Source organism: Leishmania mexicana, chromosome 5 (assembly GCF_000234665.1).
Source record: "Leishmania mexicana MHOM/GT/2001/U1103 complete genome, chromosome 5".
Classification (NCBI taxonomy): domain Eukaryota; phylum Euglenozoa; class Kinetoplastea; order Trypanosomatida; family Trypanosomatidae; genus Leishmania; species Leishmania mexicana.
Genome location: NC_018309.1, coordinates 2,986 through 22,467, shown reverse-complemented (window position 1 = coordinate 22,467; position 19,482 = coordinate 2,986). Strand labels below are relative to the sequence as shown.

General features: G+C 55.2%; 6 protein-coding genes across 6 annotated transcripts; all 6 read right to left on the bottom strand.

Annotated features, from left to right (window-relative positions):
- Positions 1-1,399: 1,399 nt before the first annotated feature.
- On the bottom strand, positions 1,400-3,901 carry LMXM_05_0060 (putative major vault protein; the record flags this gene model as incomplete). Its single annotated transcript, XM_003871845.1, has 1 exon — positions 1,400-3,901. The coding sequence occupies one exon, from the start codon at positions 3,899-3,901 to the stop codon at positions 1,400-1,402; it is 2,502 nt and encodes an 833-aa protein (XP_003871894.1).
- Positions 3,902-5,079: 1,178 nt separating this feature from the next.
- On the bottom strand, positions 5,080-7,605 carry LMXM_05_0050 (conserved hypothetical protein; the record flags this gene model as incomplete). The annotated part of the gene is made up of 1 exon (XM_003871844.1): positions 5,080-7,605. One exon carries the CDS (start codon positions 7,603-7,605, stop codon positions 5,080-5,082), a length of 2,526 nt encoding a protein of 841 aa, XP_003871893.1.
- Positions 7,606-8,788: 1,183 nt separating this feature from the next.
- Positions 8,789-10,534, bottom strand: LMXM_05_0040 (putative paraflagellar rod component par4; the record flags this gene model as incomplete). The annotated part of the gene is made up of 1 exon (XM_003871843.1): positions 8,789-10,534. The coding sequence occupies one exon, from the start codon at positions 10,532-10,534 to the stop codon at positions 8,789-8,791; it is 1,746 nt and encodes a 581-aa protein (XP_003871892.1).
- Positions 10,535-11,633: 1,099 nt separating this feature from the next.
- Positions 11,634-12,221, bottom strand: LMXM_05_0030 (putative small GTP-binding protein; the record flags this gene model as incomplete). Its single annotated transcript, XM_003871842.1, has 1 exon — positions 11,634-12,221. One exon carries the CDS (start codon positions 12,219-12,221, stop codon positions 11,634-11,636), a length of 588 nt encoding a protein of 195 aa, XP_003871891.1.
- A 521-nt stretch (positions 12,222-12,742) lies between these two features.
- LMXM_05_0020 (conserved hypothetical protein) lies at positions 12,743-13,162 on the bottom strand (the record flags this gene model as incomplete). Its single annotated transcript, XM_003871841.1, has 1 exon — positions 12,743-13,162. One exon carries the CDS (start codon positions 13,160-13,162, stop codon positions 12,743-12,745), a length of 420 nt encoding a protein of 139 aa, XP_003871890.1.
- Positions 13,163-13,620: 458 nt separating this feature from the next.
- LMXM_05_0010 (conserved hypothetical protein) lies at positions 13,621-16,368 on the bottom strand (the record flags this gene model as incomplete). Its single annotated transcript, XM_003871840.1, has 1 exon — positions 13,621-16,368. The coding sequence occupies one exon, from the start codon at positions 16,366-16,368 to the stop codon at positions 13,621-13,623; it is 2,748 nt and encodes a 915-aa protein (XP_003871889.1).
- Positions 16,369-19,482: the final 3,114 nt, after the last annotated feature.

Genomic DNA, 19,482 nt, shown 5'->3' with positions numbered 1-19,482 from the left:
ACCAGTGGCCTTTTCTCTCAGCGTGTCCATTCCGCCGTACAACATGCTTCCGAATCCAGTCTAGTCGGTCTCCTGTCGCACGGCCCCGTCCGCGTGGTGCCACGCAGCGGTAGACAAGCGCTGCACCACATGCGCTGACGCGGTCATCCGAGAGCGGCCCCTGGCTCAGCCTCCACCCGCTCCCATCAAGCTGGACAGCGCCTGGTGCTGCTGTCAGGGGTGGCTTGGGTTCCCCGCATCAGCAGGCAGTGTGGGGGCCCGGGCGAGACACACTCGAGTCAGGCGGGCACTCGGCCTAATCGCATGAATGGCACAAGCGCGCTCACACGGTCGCGGGTCGCTCCGACGCAGCGCCGTTCAGGACCTGACCGCCACCACCGGAAGCGGCTCGGCATGTGGCAGGGAAATGGGACGGCTGCCCGGCTTTCCAACACAGAGAGAGTGTTAGTGGTGGTGGTGGGGGGGGGGGGTACTGAGCTCTGAGATACGGCGCACTGGGGCATCCCCCATCGGTCCGTCACCAGGTAGGAGAACGATAAGGGTGCCCAAAAGTAATCCTCCGTGGAAGAAACGCACATCGCAATCTGCGCATACAGCACCTTTCGTGCCACGTGCGGTGGCCGCAGGAGCTGCACGATTCGCTCATCTGTCGGGCTCCGCTTCTCTTCCACTGCTACTGACGCCATCGGTATGCGGCATGCTACGGTGTAGAGAGATAAACATATCCACACGCGCGAAGAGGATTCATGAGCGCATGAGCGTTACGGATAAGAAAGCTGCGCCTACTTCCCACTTTGCCGCCACCGCTGTGTCTGGCACGCGTCAAGCAGAGGAAGAGGAGAAAGCTGGCGAAAAGGGCATAGGCGGTCGGTGTGCCAAGAGGAAAAAAGAACCTAGACAGCGGGGGGAGGGGGAGACGGGCAAGGCGCCCCCCCCCCACCATCCCCCCAACACACACAAACACGAGAGCCAATGAAGATATATCGAGCAATGAGCAGTGCTGAGAGGAACGAGGGAAACCGGTCGGGCTACTCGACACATCGAGACGACAAGCAACGATAAACAAGAGAAGGACGCTCACACACAAGTAACCGTGGCACACTCTGACATGGTTTTCCTGTGGCACGCACGGACATCTCCATTCTCTGTTGAGGTAACCGTTCAAAGCAGTGCCGAGTAAAGAAAGAGACGAACGCGCAGCCCACGGAAGCGGCAGTCACGAAATAGAAGGAAGGGACTGCTGGGGGGGGGGTCAGCAGTGAAAAGAAAGACGGATGCGCAGGAGCAAACCCCGCCCAGCCGTTCTAACAATAAGGGCAGAAAGGAATGAGGCGCACATATGCGCGTGGTTACACAAGGATAGACCAACATGCTGATGCGCGGTGCAGTGCCAGCTGAATCACTTCTTCGGATCGCCAATCATTCCTTGCGCTGTGCCAAACAAATTGACTGGGCTGTTTCCATCGGTGATGAGGTAGCCCTTCAGGCCGAGGCTACTCAGCAGCTTCACCTGTGTCTCGGGACCTGCGCGGGCGATGGCGACCAAGGTGTCACGGCCAATGCAGTCGACCATCCGTTTCACCTTCTCCGCCTCCGCCTCAGCCGCCGCCCGTGCCTTGGAAACGTCTATCTCATTCTGCCGCTGGGTGTACTCGAGCTCAAGTGCTTGTCGCTGCTGCAGCTTCTGCAGCTCTGCCTCCGCTGAGATACGGTACGCTTTCGCCCGCATCTCCGCCTGCTGCAGCTCCGAGCGCACCTCGATGAGCAGCGCTTCAGCGCGCGCCTTCGCCTCCGCGATGGACTGCCCACTCGCCTGCACTGCCTCGCTCTTCGCCTGCAGCTCCAGCCACTTTGTCCGTGCATTCTCCACTTCGATCTTGTCGAGCAGTTTTTGCCGCTCCAGCTGCCCTTTGGCCTCCTGGTCCTTCAGCTCGTTGCCGTGACGTGCCGCCGCCTCTTGCGACTTGGTCGTGATTTCAATGGCGAGCTGCACGGACTTCTGCAAGCTGTCGCGCGTCTTCTCGTCCGTTGGCTCCGACGACTGCACGTCAATGTTCGTCACGACAAAGTCGTTTGCGGTGAAGCGCAGATTCTTCTTCGTCTCGCCAGCCTCGTCGACGCCAAAGACAGCAGTGCGGATAATCTTGGCAGAGTTGCGGTGAAAGGAGTCGAAGTCCTCAGCGGCGACGGCGCCGCGCACGCGGCTAGCGATGGTCTTGCAGCAGTCGCCGATGAAGTCCGGCACCGAGAAAGTCCTCTGACTAGGGTTGGTGCGGTCGATGTCAAAGTACCAATTGTACGACAGCCGGAGGCGTAGGCGAGCGTGATCCGACGTCTCCACGACAATGGTGTCGCTGGAGAAGCGCGGCCCGAGAAAGAGCTGGAGTGATTGCAACGAGTTCGGCACCTTCGGAGCGCCGCCGCTAAGGGAGAGCACGGTGAACTCTTCATGCGGGGCCAGCATGACAAGGTTTGGGCCCAGTACAATGCGCGGCTGCTTCTTACGGTAGTCGTAAATCTGCACTGCAGCGTTGTGCTGCACGTTGAATCGAACAATACGGTACTTTTCGCGGTGGCTGACAAAGCCTGGGCTGCGCTCACTCGTTTGAATGCTGCCGTTTGGAGACTCAAGGAGCTCCTCGACGGCGAGCGGCAGGTGCTTCTCCCACAGCACCTCGTTGACATCCAGCATGTAAGGCGTGCCAATGACTGCACGCACCTCCCCCGTTGTCGTGTTCATTACGTAAATGCCCTCGTTTTTGTCCAGCGCCATCATACGGCGGTGCTCCAGCAGCTTCACTTCGTTAGCGGGGATGTATTCAAGAGGGCCGCGCACCATCCATCGGCTGCCCGGCTGCCGCTTTTCACCTCCGTCGTGGTACTCGCACACCGCCTCCAGCAGCAGTGCCTCTTCCTTTCCGACCACGAGCACCTTCTCAACACCGCGCGGCATTGTCTCCCCTGGCTGCAGGAAAAAGGTGCACTCGCCACGGCGCACAAGCGTCTCACCGAAACGGTTGTAGCCGGTGTCATCGGCGGGGTGGTGAATGATCACGTACTCCTTTGCGCCGAGTGAGACGGCGGCGACCTCAGCTACCTTAGTCTCGTAGGCATCAACAATGTGCACTGGTGCGTCCTTTAATGTCACCTGCCACTGCTCCCCGGCCCGCCGCGCCTTTCCATACACGTCGGTGAAGCTGCGCACGGCGCTCAGGCGCAGCGCCTTGAGGTCGCTGAGCATGGTACCCGGTATCAAGTCTAGGACCGTCTCCTCAACAGATTGGAGATACGCTCCCAATGCCCGCACCAGCCACTTTTCCCCCGCCACACGAGGCACCCCGCATCGATCGGTAAAGTCGACGTTCGCCTGCACCAGCAAGGCCGTATTTGGATAGATGACCGTTGCCTTCACCTCCGACACCACCACCACCTCAACACGCGGGATGTACGTTTGTGGCCCAGCCACCATCCACTCCGTACCCGCACCGACAAGCCTGTCCGCGTCTTTGAAGTCGCGCACGCACCGCACGTGGAGGGCAGTGTTGGGCGGGATCAGCTGCAGCTTCTGCACACCTTTACCGTCCTTGCAGTCGAGCTCTTCGCCGGGGTGCAGGGGAAAAGGCTCGCCTTCAAAGCGGATCTCAGAGTCGCCGAGACGGAGCTTCACCTGCCCCGACGACTCCAACACCACCTCCCCCGCCTCATCTCGCACGCATGGATTCTTAACAACACAGTAGTGACGCGGCGGCACCGACACACACGGGCACGGGTCAAACAGACATGCCTCGTGCTCCTTCCGCGTGTAGACCACGGGGCCGCAGATAGTGCGAGTGACGTTGGTGTTGTTGTCCAAGATGTGGATGTAGTGGTACCGCTTGATGCGGATGACAGAATCAGTCATGGCGTCCCCCGGTCGACAAATCGTCAAGCCACTAGAGGGGAGAGATGCAGGAAAGAGGATGAGGCGTGCGACCAAGCGAGTGATTGGCAGTGAACAACACTTTCGCCAACGCTGCAATACAGAGGTGAAGTGGCCACCTACGCTTCTGCCGTCCTTTGCCGTATCGCGTGTGTTGCGTGCTCAGCTGCCTTTGCTCCTATTGGTGCAGCTGAGTGGCAATGATGAAGCTCACCGAGGGCAAATCGTGCCGCCGCACGTGTCCGTGAAGGGAGCGCAGGGAAGACGGACACGCCAAAACAAATGTCTGAGTGCTCCTCAGAGACCACACACGTGCACATTTCGTGGTGCTCTTTTCGGTGAGAGAGGAGAATGTAACAGCAGAGAAAAGGAAAAGGAGTTCGCGAAAGGAAGTCACAAATCAGCAGGCCGTTTTGGCGAGCGGCACACCCCTGAGCCACACTATCCCTACAGGGCAGCAGGACAGTCACTCCAAAAAGAGCCAGTAAGAGATGTTTCCCGTTCCTACAGCCGCTCCATGTGCTGCCATCGTTTCTGTCCTTGCGCGCATCCGTGTGTGATTGCATGTAGGTGTTCATCGTCGTGCATCTAAAAAAAAGAAGCGTGCCCCTGACGTCAGGGCCACGCATGCAGAAGAAACAAAAACACGTAACGAGAAGACTCTATGCCATCATGCTGCCTCAGATGCCCCCCCCCTCACACACACGCGTGCCCAGTCCTTCTACATACTGCGCTTCCATGCTCCATTCATGGCGCCTTCACTGCGGATTGAACGGGAGAAGTGGGAGCACGCGGCGGTGAGAGGAAGCCACTACCGGGGGACGAAGAAGGAAGAAAGGGTGGATGATACGTACCGGTAACGTACCCGCTTCACGTCCCGTGTGTGTGTTTGTCGTAGGCGGGTGTCGCACAACAGCCCTGGAGGTAAAAAAGACGTGAGAGAGCGGGAGAGATGGTGATGGGGACCAGGGGGAACACACCTCAACGGCATGGCACCCGTACACCTTGGGCCTCCAGACGCCGTTCTATGGCATCTATGCTCCGGCTCTTGCCGCTCTTCTCCGCGTCCCGGACTTTTCAGAATCGCTCGCACGGCGTTCTTCGGATCTGGTTGAGAGAGAGCTGTTGGAGGTGGCTTCGGTGCACTGGCTCAGCCACGCTCAAGACTCGACGGCTGCCACGGTCAGCCGCGACTGGGACTCCTGATGCAGTTTGCGGATCAACTGCTCTCGATCTTGAAGTGCGAGCTGAAGGCTCTCCGTCTCAGCGCGGTGTCGGTCTTTCTCAAGCTGGAGCGTATGATTCATGTTTCGCCGTATTGCCTCCGTCTTCGTGCGAAGGTCATCCTCGCGGGCGGCGGATGCTTCCTGCTGCTGGAAGTAGTCTTTGATGCTTTGTGCCTGCGCACCCAGCTCTTCTTGTGCGTGTGCAACATCCTGCAGGTCAGTATAGAGCTCCTCAGCTCGCACGGCCACCCGCTCCATGACGCTGTACAAATCGTTCATCTGCGTAACCATTTCCGACGGCGGCAGGAGGTGAAAGTGCGGTAGAGCCGCTCGCGTGCGTGCGACAAGAGTGCCCATGCTGCTCTGAATGCTGTTGCACTCTTCCTGCAGAATGGCGAGTGCATCGTGTACCCGCTCGCGCTGCGCCTCCACGGCCGCCACCTCGGCTGCTAGGACGGACTCCTTCACCCCGGTAAGGGAGGAGACCGGGGGGATGACTGCCTTGCTCGGTGTCGTAAACGTTCGGCCTTCGAGCTCTATCGGAAGGATCTGCAGCAGCTCAATGTTCTGCTTTTCCTGAACGCCTGACTGACTGTTGAAGGAGACAATGGGGAGTGTGCCAAGGCTCTTGGCCACCACAGCACCGAGTTCGTGCCTCCGCCGCACGCAGAGGTTCCATGCCGCGATGGACGCAATGATCTGACCACCTTGCGTGACAGAGCAAAGGTGCACCAGTTGAGAGACCGCCTTGCCGTAGTAGTGGTTACGGTACACCCAGTTCAGCGGGATGCCGGACGGTTCCACGTAGGCCTCACCCGCGTGGAGCGCCATGGAGACTCGCAGGCCTCGATACAGCAACCGCCCGCCGTCAGACCGCTCCTCCTGCGCTTCCGGCAGCTTCAAAAGGGCAGCTGGCCAGGGAAGTCTCATAAGCCACTCCTGACTCTCGGTGCAGAAGCGGCACGCCGCTGTCGCATCAGCGAACGCAAGCAGCATCGACACGTCGTCGCTGTAGCATTCGTAGGCGCCATACTCGCCCATCTTTAGCCGCAGGGTGCCGTACAGCATCTGCACTGACGTCCGCATCAGCTCCGTGTCCGCGGCCCACAGTACCCGCCCGTTCGGAACGCACAGACACAGAAAGACCACATCACGCAGTGGCGGCGGAACGGGCCTGGGGCCGCGGCGCAGAGACTCTTCCAGATTGTCGCTGAAGAAATATAGGCGCGAGGTGAAGCTGTTGACCGTCGCCTCCAGCTCACTTTTCTGATCCTCGAGCTCGCGCAGCGCACGCCACAGACGCTCCTGACTTTCCACGACTTGGTCAAGCTGAGCTGCACTCGGCGGCTTAGCGCCACGCCGCACCGCCGCCTCTCCTAGTGGCGGTAGCGCCTTCAACAGCTTCAGTTGCGCAACGCGATACGCTATGCGCTCAACGTTCACCTTGGACTCTGGATCTTCGAGAACGCAGCGTGGTGCGTAGAGCGCCGGCACCTGCTGGAACTGCACCCCAGTCGGATTCACTGCCATCTCGGGGGCGACAGCGATGAAGCTATGGTAGAAGGTGTCCAAGTGGGAGAGAATATAGCTGTTCCACAACTTCTGCTTCTGAAGCAGCTCCTCCTTGTCAGCGATCAATACGGCGAGTTTCTCTGTCGTTCTCTTCGACTCACCAACCGCCGCCTCCTTCTCCTTTCGTTCCTTGGCGAGCTGGGCCTCGTACTCTATCCGCTGCTCCTCGATCCGCTGCTCCAACGACCGCAGTCTCTCCTTGTAATCCGCCTCGACGCGATGCACCATGTTCGCAGACTGTGCCTCCACCGCACGGTAGTGCTCCTCCAAGGCCTTTTTCGACTCACGTACCGCCTTCAGCTCCGTGGTTACCTCATTGACCTTTGCTGCGAAGCGGGCCTCCACAAACTCCACCTCCCGCACACCAGCAGCCTTGACGTCCTCGAGCTGCTTCTGGAAGGCTTTCATCAGCTCCGCGCATCGCTCGGTGGAGACACGTGCTTCGTTCTTGAAGCCAATGGACTCGTTCTCCGCCTGCGAGCGTAGAAGGCGAATTTGGCTCTCGGTGGCTGCCGCAGCCTCCTTCTTCTCCTTCTCAAGCTTCTCTACGCGTCGCTGCAGCGCATCCACCTCATTTTGCTTTTCCGCCAGCTGCAACTTGGTCCTCTCCGTCAGTGAGTACTCCAGGAAGAGAGAGTCACTTTTCGTGTTGCTCAGCTCCGTTCGCAAGCTAGAGCACAGCCGCATCAGCTCCTCAATCTCCTTTTCCTTCAGCGCAATCGTGGCAGCGCTGCGCTGCTTGTCTGCTGACCGCCACGGCCGCTCCAAGTCAGGGCGGCAGAAAAGCTCCTCGCCCCGCACAGCTCCAGTCAGGGTTTTGACATAGTTACCGGGAATCCGTTCCGCCCCGTACACGCCGGTCGTCTTACCCCTAGCGCTCGGCTGCATCGTTCGTTTTTGTCTCTTTATGTGTATGTGTATATATGTGTGTGTGTGGGTGGGGAGGGGGGAGGGGGACGGTGTGGAGAAGGGATCGTGTCCACGCTGTAGTGTGAATACGAGCAACTTGTTTTGGGTTTGGTGCTCGGAGGCGCCCCTGCTAGGGAAGTGGGGAGACAAAAAAAATGAAAGCAGCAAACACAGCGACAGTTGGCCGCAGACAGAGCTACAAGGAGAGGGAGAAGGAGTGAAGACATTAGACGCGGAGGGGCAACGCGACAACACATACATGGAAGGAAGTGGAGCCGGAATCGAGAGAGGGGGTGAAAAGAGTGCGGCACTTTTGACAGAAGGGGGAGTAAGAGATGGCGTGGCAGCCTCGCCATACACCTCCAGCCTCATCCTCTGCTCTCACCCCTCTCCCTTCCTCTTCCGATTCCACCTCATGCGCAGAGACTAGCACATCTAAAGGCCGCACAGATAGATGCACCTTTGCACGTGCAACGCACCCACAGAGCCTCTCGCTGCACGGCAGCCCCGCTAGGGGGTACCAACCGCGTCCATGACCCGTGCTGGGGGAGAGAGACTTGAAGCTGACCAGTGTGTCACGATTCTATATGAGAAACGTACATTCGTCAAACAACGTCCCCTCCCCTTTTGACTTGGCCCTTTTCACAGCGCACACAAGCATGACAGTAGAACAGTGGAAAACGAATGAGGCTAACGGAGGGTCCATGTATCATAATCGTCATCCCACCGCTTCGCTCAGCAAGGAGCAAGAAACCAAGAACGAAACGAGAATACATAGTGGGCGGGCGGCGGACAGTTCAGTGGCATCACGAACACGAGAGCACAACCTCACTCATATTTTTTTCGCCCCTACCTGCACCCTCCCCGCTTTTGTTGGTTGTGACACTCTCAGGTGTGCGTGCGTGTGTATATGTTTTTGCCTGCGGTCTACATCCATCACCACGAGCAAGGAAAACAAGTAAAGGGAGGAGAAGGCCGAGAAGGACGAGGCCAAACTCGCCGCACACAAAGTGCACCAACACAAAAAACAAAAAATGTACTTTACATCGAGAGCAAAAAAGGTCACGCACACACAGCGATGGCGGGATACAGAAAGACATGAACATATGCAATGCCACAGGAGAGGCCACACGAGACAAACAAGAGCCAGAGCCGCCGTTGGCTACGAGCATGGTATGCAGTGGACTTCGAGTGTCTTGCGCAGCCTCTCGACTTCGTCTTTCAGCGTACGAATGGCCTCGTTTCGGGAGAGCTCGGTGCGCTTGAGGTCAAGCTGGAGGGAGTCAATCATCTCGACCTGCTCTGCAATGCGTGCACGGAGCCATCTTTCCGTCTCCTTCGCAGCCGTCTCCTTCAGCGCCATCTCCTTCTTCAGTGTCCGAAGTTGCTCTGACACCAAAAAGAGTTCGTCTACTCGGCTGCTTTCGCGGGGCACTTCGATGTTTTGGCGATGCGGGATGAAGTGCGCGTCTAGAATGCCCCGCAGGCGCTCGATCTCGCCCTCCTTCAGCTCTCGTAGCTGCTCATACGCCTCGTCTTTCGACATCATGCGTGTGCGCAGATCCCTGATGGTCTCCTTGAACTTATCCAGGTCGGTTATCAGCTGCTGCTCGTACATGTGCCGCTCACTCGCTTGGGCGCTCTCAGCGCTGTTGATTCGTTCCAGCTCTTGCATGGACTGCTGAATCGTATCATTGTGCCGCTGAAGATCGTTCCCGTACTCGGCCCGTTCCTTTTCCATTTTTTCCTGCAGTTGCGCAATCGCAGTGCGACCGTTCGCGACCTGAGCGTTCAGAAAAGTGACCTTGTCAAAGTGCTCTCGCTCTTTGCGCACCAGCAGCGCCTCCAACTCGTTGTTCTTCTTTTGCGACGCCTCCAGCTCTACCCTGCACTGCTGCACCTCAGCCTGTATCGCCGACTCGGCCGCCTCCCTCTTCTCCACCTCGGCGGCGTGCTCGGCACGCATCGACTCCATCTCACTCTGCAGATACTTGGCGTCGAACTTCAACTGCTCCGTGAGCAGCTTGCACTCGTGCAGTTCGTCCATACACAACCGCCTCGCTGTCCGCGCTTCTTCCTTGAAGGTGTCCAGTTCATGCTGGCTTTCCTTTAGTTTCGCCTCAAGGTTGCTTGCCTCCTCTTGGGTACAGCTCGTCCGCTCACGTTCTTCGCAGAGGTCTTCCTCATACCGCCGCTTGTCTGACTCCAGCTGCACATTCAACAGCTGCAGCAGAGTCACGTTCTTACGGTCTTCGATCTCACGCCCCTCCACGGCATCCTGTAGAGCCTTGTTCATTGTAAGCGCCTTTTCAAGTTCCCTTTCCAGGTCGCGCACCTTCACCTTGAACTCGTGCTCCGCTGATTCTCGCAGCTCGCAGGCGAGCTGCAGCTGCCGCCTGCTGTCCTCCATCTCGGCCGTTGCCTCGCACACTTGGGACCGGAGGTGCTGCCTTTCCTCCTGATGCAGACTGCGCTCCGTCTCCAGAGTTTCGCGCAGTTGCTGCACATATGCTCCGTGACTCCCGCGCTCCTGCTGCAGAATGCCATGCAGCTCCTCCATCTCCACCTTCAGGAGGCTTTCCTCATTCAGAAGCGCATCGCGCAGCGTGCTCAGTTGATGAATCTGGCTTTCATAACTGCTCTTGTCATCCTGCATTGCCGACGTCACACGGGTGAGCTCCTGCATGATCTCGTCAATACGACGGTCTTTTTGGTGCATACTACGCAGCTGCTCATCGCGCAGAAATGCTATGTGCTCCTCTTGCTCATCGTGCTGGCGACGCTCATTCTCGGACCGCTGAAACTCCTCCGCTTCCGCCTCCAAGGTGCGCAGCTGAATAAGACGCAGCTCCTCAGCCTTTGCCTTGGCCGCCGTTGCCTTCTTTCCCTTTCCCTTTTTCGCCGCCATCCGGCTAAGAGGAGCGATCAAGGAAAAACAGAAAGAACGTTGTCCTCCTTTAGAACGGAGAAAAGTATGTACTGTAGTCTCTGCGTACGAGGCCTTAGGTGCCTTGAGTCATTGCTGCGCATTTTCGGTGTAGTCGTTAGTGTACGGCCGGAGATGGGACGCGTCATACACGAGAAGTAAAAGATAGCATGCGCAAAGGAAGGAAGGCAAGGAAATGGGTTGTGTATAAGAGTGACTGCATGAGCATACTCAGCGAGCGCGGACGCCTTCGACCCTCTTCATTCAACACACATAAAAAGGAACAAAAAAGAAGCCCGGTACAACCAGCGCCCACCCTCACGCGCTGCCAACTCTTTGTCACCACCTCCTTGCCGTTCGCATTGTTCTTTCCCTGCAGTAACAGTCAGCAACTCCTGTGTGTGCGACATAGACTTCAAGCGCCTGCTAGCACACACCTTTGCGCGAGCACTTTCACTGCACAGGGCAGCGGAAACAGCTAACAGGCAAAGGAAAGCGGGCGGCGCCAGTTGATCTTTGTATCGTGCTTTTCTCTTGTTCTCCTTAAGGCAAGCAAACGGTTGTAGGAGGCAGTGTGGCCTCAACAGTATTGTTAGTGCCCGTGGCAGGAAAATGAGATATCGATGGTAACTTCGCGCTTCACATGATTTCCTTTTTCATCTCAGCGCAGCAGGGTGCTGCGCTGTAGGATTGCACCCCCTCCCACTCACCCTCCGCTACCCCGGTCCAAGGCTTCTGGTCCTTCAAAGGAAAACGAGAGGGGCAAGCAAGCACAGTCAGAAAAGGAAGCAGAGCGGCAGTTGTTGAAAGCCCATGCCGTTCGAAGAAGCAAAAAGAAAAAAAGTAAGCCACTTTAGGGGCACATGCGCGACCCCACCACAACAGAGCACATACACACACGCCAACACAAACACATCTACACAATAGAGGAGGGAAAAGAAAACGAGTTTTTCTGGCTTCGACTTTCTTGCACTGCTTTCTTCATATATCTTTCCGTTTTTATCTTCAGAAAAAAAGCCAATCAACTATGCAAGCGCAGTCGCCTATACGCACATCGCAAGTGCACATGTCATAGGGTTCTCTACGAGCTCTTCAGATACTGTGAGAGCCAGCGGAAGCCGTCACCGTAGCCGACGTTCTTGACTACGCTGCACATGTACACCTCCAGGGGACGCACATTGGGGTCTGTTACTGGGGTCGACTTGCCCGTGAGTGTGCCATCCAGACCCATCTCCATGACGAGTTGCCCCTCAGAGCATGTGCAGCCCGGCATGTCGATCTTGTTGCCTAAAATGAGGAACGGCGTCTTAGCGAGTTCCTCCGACTGCAGCAGCATATCAAGCTCGCTCTTTGCTTCTGGAAAACGCTGTGGCGTCGCTGCGTCAACGATAAAAACGACGCCGTCGACCTTTGTGAAGTAATCCTTCCAGAGCCGACGTGCCTGCTGATGGCCACCCATGTCAATGGTTTTCAGTTTGATGCCCCCCAGAGTCAAGTCCTCCGAGTTCGGGTGAAATGTAGGGCGGTGGACGTGAACCTGATTCGTTGCCAGCTTGCCAAGAAGGGTGGTTTTGCCGGCGTTGTCCAGTCCAAGAAAAAGGAGTTTACCTGTTTTGTTGGACAGCCCCAAGTAGGACAGCCAGTCCCAAACCCAGCTAAACCAGCCCATGAGTATGTGTGTATGTGTGTATGTGTCCCGAGCTAATGAGTACAGTGACGAGAACGGCGGATACAGAGACTTCTGCATGAATCGAAATTCAAAGGAAGAAGAAAGAGAGGAATTGAAGCCGTGAGTGGTGAGAAGTAAGGATCATGAAAAAGAGTGTCAAAAGCAACGCCTGGGAGTGTGACACACAGCAAAACACCTTGGTGCACTGGACCTGAGTCCCCTACTCATGGCCCTACACACTTCTCCACAGATGAGCGAACAAAGTGGGGGTTCTCCTCATTAGCGCTCCGCGTAATAAGGACACCCGCGAGAGGCTTTCCAAATTAGCCAGCCTGTGGACGAGCATGAGAAAATGGAGGAAGCAGAAATGGCTGCAGGTGTTGGCTTTGTGTGTGTGTCTGCGTGTCTGTTCACCTGTATTCTTTTGTCCGTTGGTAGTAGAGTGTACGAGTAGAGAACATTAAGAAAGCCCACGATTACCTTCTCACTAGCAGAAAACGAGACGCTCCTTACTCCGATGTCTACTTCTTGAACTTTGATCGCCCCTTTGGTCGCGGGCGATGAGGATTGCTCCACGGTCGCTCGTTTTCGACATCCCACTGGCGAGTAAGAGTGAGTACCTTATGTTCAATGTTCATGACGGTCTTCATATCCGAGTACACCTTCATCGGTACGCCTTCACAACACATGTGAAACGTGTCTTTATCCTTGATCTGCACGAACATGGTTCGCTTGCACGCGGGGCACCGCTTCAGGAGCACGTGGCTTGGTTTTAGTAGACGACATGGATCGTCAGGGTTCTGCTGCTTGTATCTGCCGCGGAAGTAGATAGGGCTGATCATCTGAGGCCGCCCATTAAGCTGCAGCCCTCCAGGTCTGCGCTTCCATGGATTGAAAGCTGTCAGTCGGGCCTTCAAACGCGTTCCCCCATACTTTAGCATGTCTCACCGCCGGTGTCAACGCTGGCGGCACGCTACTGGACATCCAAGAACAACCGAGGACATGAGCAAACGAAGGAGAGAGAGGAGGAGATGTGGCACTAGAGCAACAATTCCGAGAAGGTTCGTCGGTGGTACGTGAGCAGAGTGGCTACACCCAGCCGCAGAGAGAGAGCGAAGCACAAAAACAACTCCTTGTGCATCCTCTCTCGACCTTTGCTTGCGGTCACGCGCGAGCATCGCGCGATACAAATTTGTTTCTCTCCTTGATTCTCTTCCTATGGTATAGGCATAAATCTAGAACAACATCTAAAGAAAAGTAGAGCATAGCAAATCAGTTTCTAAAAAAGAAATACAGCGCATGAGGCAGAAAAAATAAGCAGCTTACAGCCCAGTCGTCCGTGCCCATGAGTAAAGCAGGAAACAGATAAAAAAACACCAGGGCGATGGTAGTGTTCCCTCTACGTAGGGGCGTCAGAGGCCTCTTCTCGTACACGTTTCAATTTTGGAAGGCTCGAAAGCGCTTTGTTCACCTCGCGCGCCTGCATAGGACTGATCTTGGTTTTCGCAACCTCCAAGCGGTGAACCGTATCTGTGTCAATAGACGGCAAACGATCCCCTGTGCGATGACTCTTCTCAATCATATCCTTGAGATGGTCGAAGCACATCACCCAATAGTTGCATTCGGTGTTAGCTTTCCCTATCGCCTCTGCAGCACGCGCTTTCTCAGCACGACGCAGGTCCTCACTCTCGCTGCGTAGCTTTTTCAGATTCTCTAGAGCCTTTTTGTACTCGCACTTCCGCTTCACCTCGGCATCAATACAGCCACGCAGCTTCACACACTCCTTCTCCGCTGCCTCACGCCGCTCTCGCTCTTCCTGCATTGTGCACTTTGTTTCTCTCTTGAGCGACTCAAAGGAGTTCCGGTCCTCCTCAAATCGTCGCAGCAAGGTCGCCAGCTGCATGGCTGCCTGATCTTTTTCTCGGCGTGCCACAGCAATTTGCCCTTCCAGGAGAGCCGCGCGACTCGTCAGCGCTTCCTGTCGCTCTGCGGCAGCGAGGTCACTTTTGTTCATCGAATTTTTTGCTTCTTTCGCGAACGCAGACAATTCCCGGCACGAGGCTTCCGCCTGCTCCTTCGAGGACTGCAGCAACGCCTTTTCGGCGGCCAAGTGCGAGAGCAGAGAAGTGAAATGCAGCTCTACCACTTCTACACGGTTCTTCCAAAGCTCCTGCACCTCCTCCATCTGCGCCATAGCATAACAAAGCATAGCCCTCTCCAAGGCAGATGCGGCATCCGATAAAGCGCAGACACGGGACTGGGAATTGTCCAGCGCGGCGTTCTTTCGCACCAGCTCAGCATCTTTTGCAACAACCTGCTCATGGAGACCAGCCACAGCTGATGTGAGGGAAACATTCTCGTTCCGCGAGGCCTCTAAGGCGCCTCGAAGTTCGTTAGCTTCATTTTCAGAAGCGAGCATTTCCCGCGAAACTGCCGAAAGACGTTCAGCTTGTTCGTTTCGTTCCCTCTGAAAAACGGCAATTTGCTCCCTCTGCTCTTCACTCTGACACTGTAGCTCCTTAAGCTGCGTCGTCTTCAAGCAGCTCTCGTGAGAAAGCTCTTCTTGATGCTCGAGTAGCACACATGTCTTCTCTTGCAGCATCTGGCAGTGCCCCAAGAGGCTCGCACAGAGCAACATCGCGGCCTCGTTCCGATCCCCTAAAAAGGAGGAACAGATTTTTTCCTTCTCGGCAACGCACTCCAGCAAAACAATGTGGTGCTCGTTTGACTCCAGCCGCTGCAGCATCTCAGCTAGATGTTGCCGCGTTTTCCCGCTTGCTTCGGATTCCTCGAGAATTTTGGAGTGATACGCCGCGTTTTTCTCGCTTGCGGAATTGAGTTGGTCGGACAACTCATTAATCACTGCCTGGCGGGCGGTGATCTCCTTCTCCAGGTCTCTGATATCTCGGGAAAAGGCCTCCGCTCGCTCGTCGCATCGGCTCTGCAACACAACCATCTCCTCCTCCTTTGTCTCCATGAACTGCTTCTGCTCCTTCAACCGCTCCACAAGCTCATTGTTTTCGCGCAGGAGTGTCTCGACAGACGCCGATGATTTCCTCAGTGCCTCCTTCGTCTGCTGGAGCTCAGTCTCCAATGTCGAGTACTGAAATGACCATTCACCGCCCTGATTTTCACTCTTTTTGAGCTCCATATTCAGCTGACTGATCGTGAGCTCATGCCGGCGTATTTCGACATTTTTGTCTCTCATGTCCTCCTGGAGCTGCCGATGCTTCTCCTTCAAATCCTCCAGCGCCTTTTGCACGCTAGCATGGCTCTGTGAGAGAAAGTTAGAGTCACGCTTCAGCAACTCTATTTGGAGATGTAGGCGCTCACCCTCCTTTTTGGCGTCTACAAGGTCGCACTGCAGCCTTTCGTTCTCACATTTTCCCTCCAGGTTCAGCATCTTTGCCGCGTTGATGCGATCGTTAAGTGAGCTGATCGTTTGCTCTAGCCGCTCTTCTGTTTCTATATGCCGAGCAACAGTGGCCTCGAGAGTTTTGACCTCTGTATCTTTCAGGTTAATTGCCTCACGCTGCTTGTCCCCGGCAAGGTCTAGCTTGTACACCGTTTGTTCGAGGTCGCAAACCTTGTTCTGCAATTTCTCCACCTGAGAGTGCAGACTCTTGACCTCCACCTCCATGGCCTCTCGCGCTTGCGTCAGCCTGTTCGACCGCTCCTTTTCGGTATGCAGCTGCTTCGTCAGTTCGGCGCGTGCGTCCCCTTGAACTTGAGCTTCCTTCTTTAAATCTTCTATCTCCAAACGATACTGAGCAGCAGTCTCGTTTAATGCTGTCTGCTCCGCTGTCCACTGTTCTTCCGCCGCGGTCCATAGGGCGATAGAAGCATTCGCGTTGCGCCGAATTTCTTCCACCTCCACCCTCGCGGCCTGCGTCGCCGCCCGCTCTGATGCGATGACTGCGTCGCGGTTCTCCACTTCTTTCTGGAGGATGTGAATGCGGTCATCTAGCTTCGAGGTCTTTTTTGCCTCCTCGCCGAGAAACAGCTTTTCGCGCCGAAGCTCGGCTTTATCTTGCTCCAGCTGAGCAACCTGTGCCGACAGTGATTTGCATTTCGCGTCCAGATCTTTCGTCAGCGCCTTCTCTCGCTGGAGCTGAAACTCCAAGTGCTTTAGGCTTGCTTTTTCCATGGCATAGAGGGTAAACCGGAATTCACAAAAAAAGAGAAGTGAATCAGTCGATGGTCGAATTCAGTACCGCTGAAAAAAAAACCTAAATCACAATTGAGGATCGCCGCACAAGAAAAGCCTACGGCAAGAAAAAGCCGGTTAGTGGAGGCCCAAACAAAAAAGCTCTGAAGTGGTGAAGAGGACAGTAGGACATTTTCCAGTATCAAGTTTCCTTCGCAACCTTGCCGTACGTGCAGAGTAGCGCCCTTTCCGAAAAAAAAACAAAAGGGATATTCTCATCTCCTTTTTTTTGCCTCTCTGCTACACGAGCATACACAGGTATACCCGGCACCGCGGTTTTGGGAACACAAGATGTCCACAATGATGGTCGAAGAGGTCCTTCAATTAGAAGTACCCACAGAAGTTCACACGCACTATTATTTCTTTTTTTTGTTACCGTTCCTTTTCAGCAATTTCACATTAGTCCACAGATTCCTGCGACAGATTCGCTTCAGGGCAGACAGCAGTCACTGGTTCCAGAAAACACACAACAAACTAAACGAACCGTTCACACCTGGCAGACACTCTGAATCACTTGCAAATCACCTCCTCAGAGTTGCTCCCTTGCTGCATAGAAGCTAAGGAAGAGAACAATGCATATCCTTAGATCACTTCTGTTTGTCGCTCGAACAGTCAGTGCCTGCACAAAGCAGACCAAAAAATATACTGTACGAGCTGTGGCGAACGTTCCTGGGCGAGCAAAAATGTTTGCTTATCTTTCAGAAAGGAGACTCGAACAATCCGCAGGAAACATACACCACTTCGAGTCATGGTGGAATTCCGAATGAATAGTCCAGCACAGGAGTCCCACACACTCTTACACACATCCCCCTAAAAAGAGAACAGAAGAAAAAATCAGCTGAGGTATCCAGTCTCGCCAAAACTGCGCCCCTCCCCCACTCTGCGACGAGAGGTAATCATGACCGAGCCGCTTTTGCAGGCACCTCTGGATCTCTGGTTCGGGTCACATTGCTCATTCATGTCACGCAAGTTTGAGATACCTTACCAAAGCTGTGTGGGGAGGAGGGGGGGGGGGCTGAAGGAAGAAAAATCAACCGCCAACCGCAGACGTCCCCAGACGGTACTTCTACACGTTGTACTCGGTAAAGCACCCCCGTATACGTGAAGTAGCGACTGAAGGTCGTGGCAGTTATGCAGTTTCAGGCAATTCTAATTAACCGCAAGGCAAATGATGAGCTTATCTTGCAGACACCCCCTATACTTACCGAAAGGGGGGGGGACAAGGCTGTATGGCGTCGCCTCCTTTTCGTCTCTGGATTTCTGTGTCCCCTTTAAAAATTACACGCCCGCTGGAGGTTCCCTCCATAACTTCGGAGAGGGCTCAATAGCCTCATTTTCTTTTGTTCGTCAAAGAATGGGAAGTGGGCGCTACTGTGCATTGATTCCCTGGGCACCTATGTCGCAGTCGCTGGCGTCTCAGCTGCGATACCGCATCGCTATTTTTCTTCAGCCACAACGACTTGTGGGCTGCCGGTCGCCACAAAAGTGGCCGGGAAGCCAACGACGTGCAGCATTTGCTCACCGAACGCCTTCTGCTCTGTACGGCTGGAGAATCACCATCATGCTCGATTTTCACGAAACTCGTGAAAAACAACGAATCGAAAGCAGTATCATCTCTGCTTTCCAAACGAGTGCCACGTAACTGGAGAAGGAGAACTGCAAGGTGTGCCCAATCATTTCAAACCACTGTCATCCTTTGCAGGCTCTCTGCGCGTGAACGTCTTTGCACTCGACACCGCAAAGTGTACACGACAGATCCTGCATTGTAGAGAGGGACGCAAACAAATGACTACTGCCTACTTGGCTGGGTGTTGGTGATCCAGCAGCTAGGGTAGGCACTTTTCCACGTGGATATGTGGACATTCTCGTACTGCTTCTCTCTGTATGGCCGCATCAGCTTTATGACACCTCCTCCCTCCATCCGGATGACGCTTTTCTCGATTTACGCCTTCCCTGTCGAAAGAAATCTCTTGGCTTAAGGTCACTTCCTGTTCCTTTGCGATCCGCCACTAAGCATTTCAAGGCCTCCGTGCTCCGCGGGGCGTGCACCACTATTGCCACAGGGGCCTGAAGACGAAGGTTGTTTGACAAAACATTCCCGACTGGTTGATGCGACTCTCGATGTGTGACTCCCCTGCTCTCGATGTTGCAGGACACCTGTGCGTCGGATTAGCACCTCATGTGATCATCATCTTAGCCGGAAACTCTCGTCAACGCAATACATTACAACCCTTCTTGCATACCCTTCTCCACACCAAACACCGGATGAACCATCAATTAAGACCACGGCGACCGCGTGACATAGGTAGCCGAGGATGGGGTCAGGCGGGAAGGCATTCATATTCTGCAAACTAGATACCGACATCAGTAAGGGCAGCACGCCTCCATGGCTGTGAAGGGATGTGTGGAGAAGACAAATCTAACACTCAAACTACACTGTGCAGACTGACGTCTTGAGGATTGCTTGCAAGACAGCTGCTGTGCATGCTTATCACCAAATGGGTCTCTCTCCTCCTTTCAGATTATACTGAGACTCTCTGTGCCGCTGAAAGGCTCGCGCTCGAAGCACGCAGGAACGGCCTTCTGCCACTGACCACTGTCAGAAACAGTGTGGAACACTTGCACCCGCTTCTTTAATGTGAGGCTTCGCTTCCTACTACTCACGTGGAATACGACTGCGGCATCCTTGCCGGGGATCGGATGCTTGCAGCGCCTTGGCGAGCTGCAGGTCAATGCACGCGGACTGCAGGATGCTTACTGAGTGGAGGAGTACCGTGCTCTGGGAACTCTCAAGGTGACATCCTGCTGCCGCTTTCGGTGCCCCTTCGGGCACACCTCCAGATCCCCTAATGGCACTCACGCGACAGGGAGCTCTCCTCAATACCTGCGTGAAGGCCCTTAGAATACTAGTGAACGATTGTTCTGAGCTCTACAGCCTTGGCAACCTTTTCGCAGCCCCACATATGACGAACTGTTTTATACACCATTTTTGCACACCAGCATCCTTGAAGCAGCTGGCACATGCGCATTTGTTGGTGTGCTTGATATCTCTGG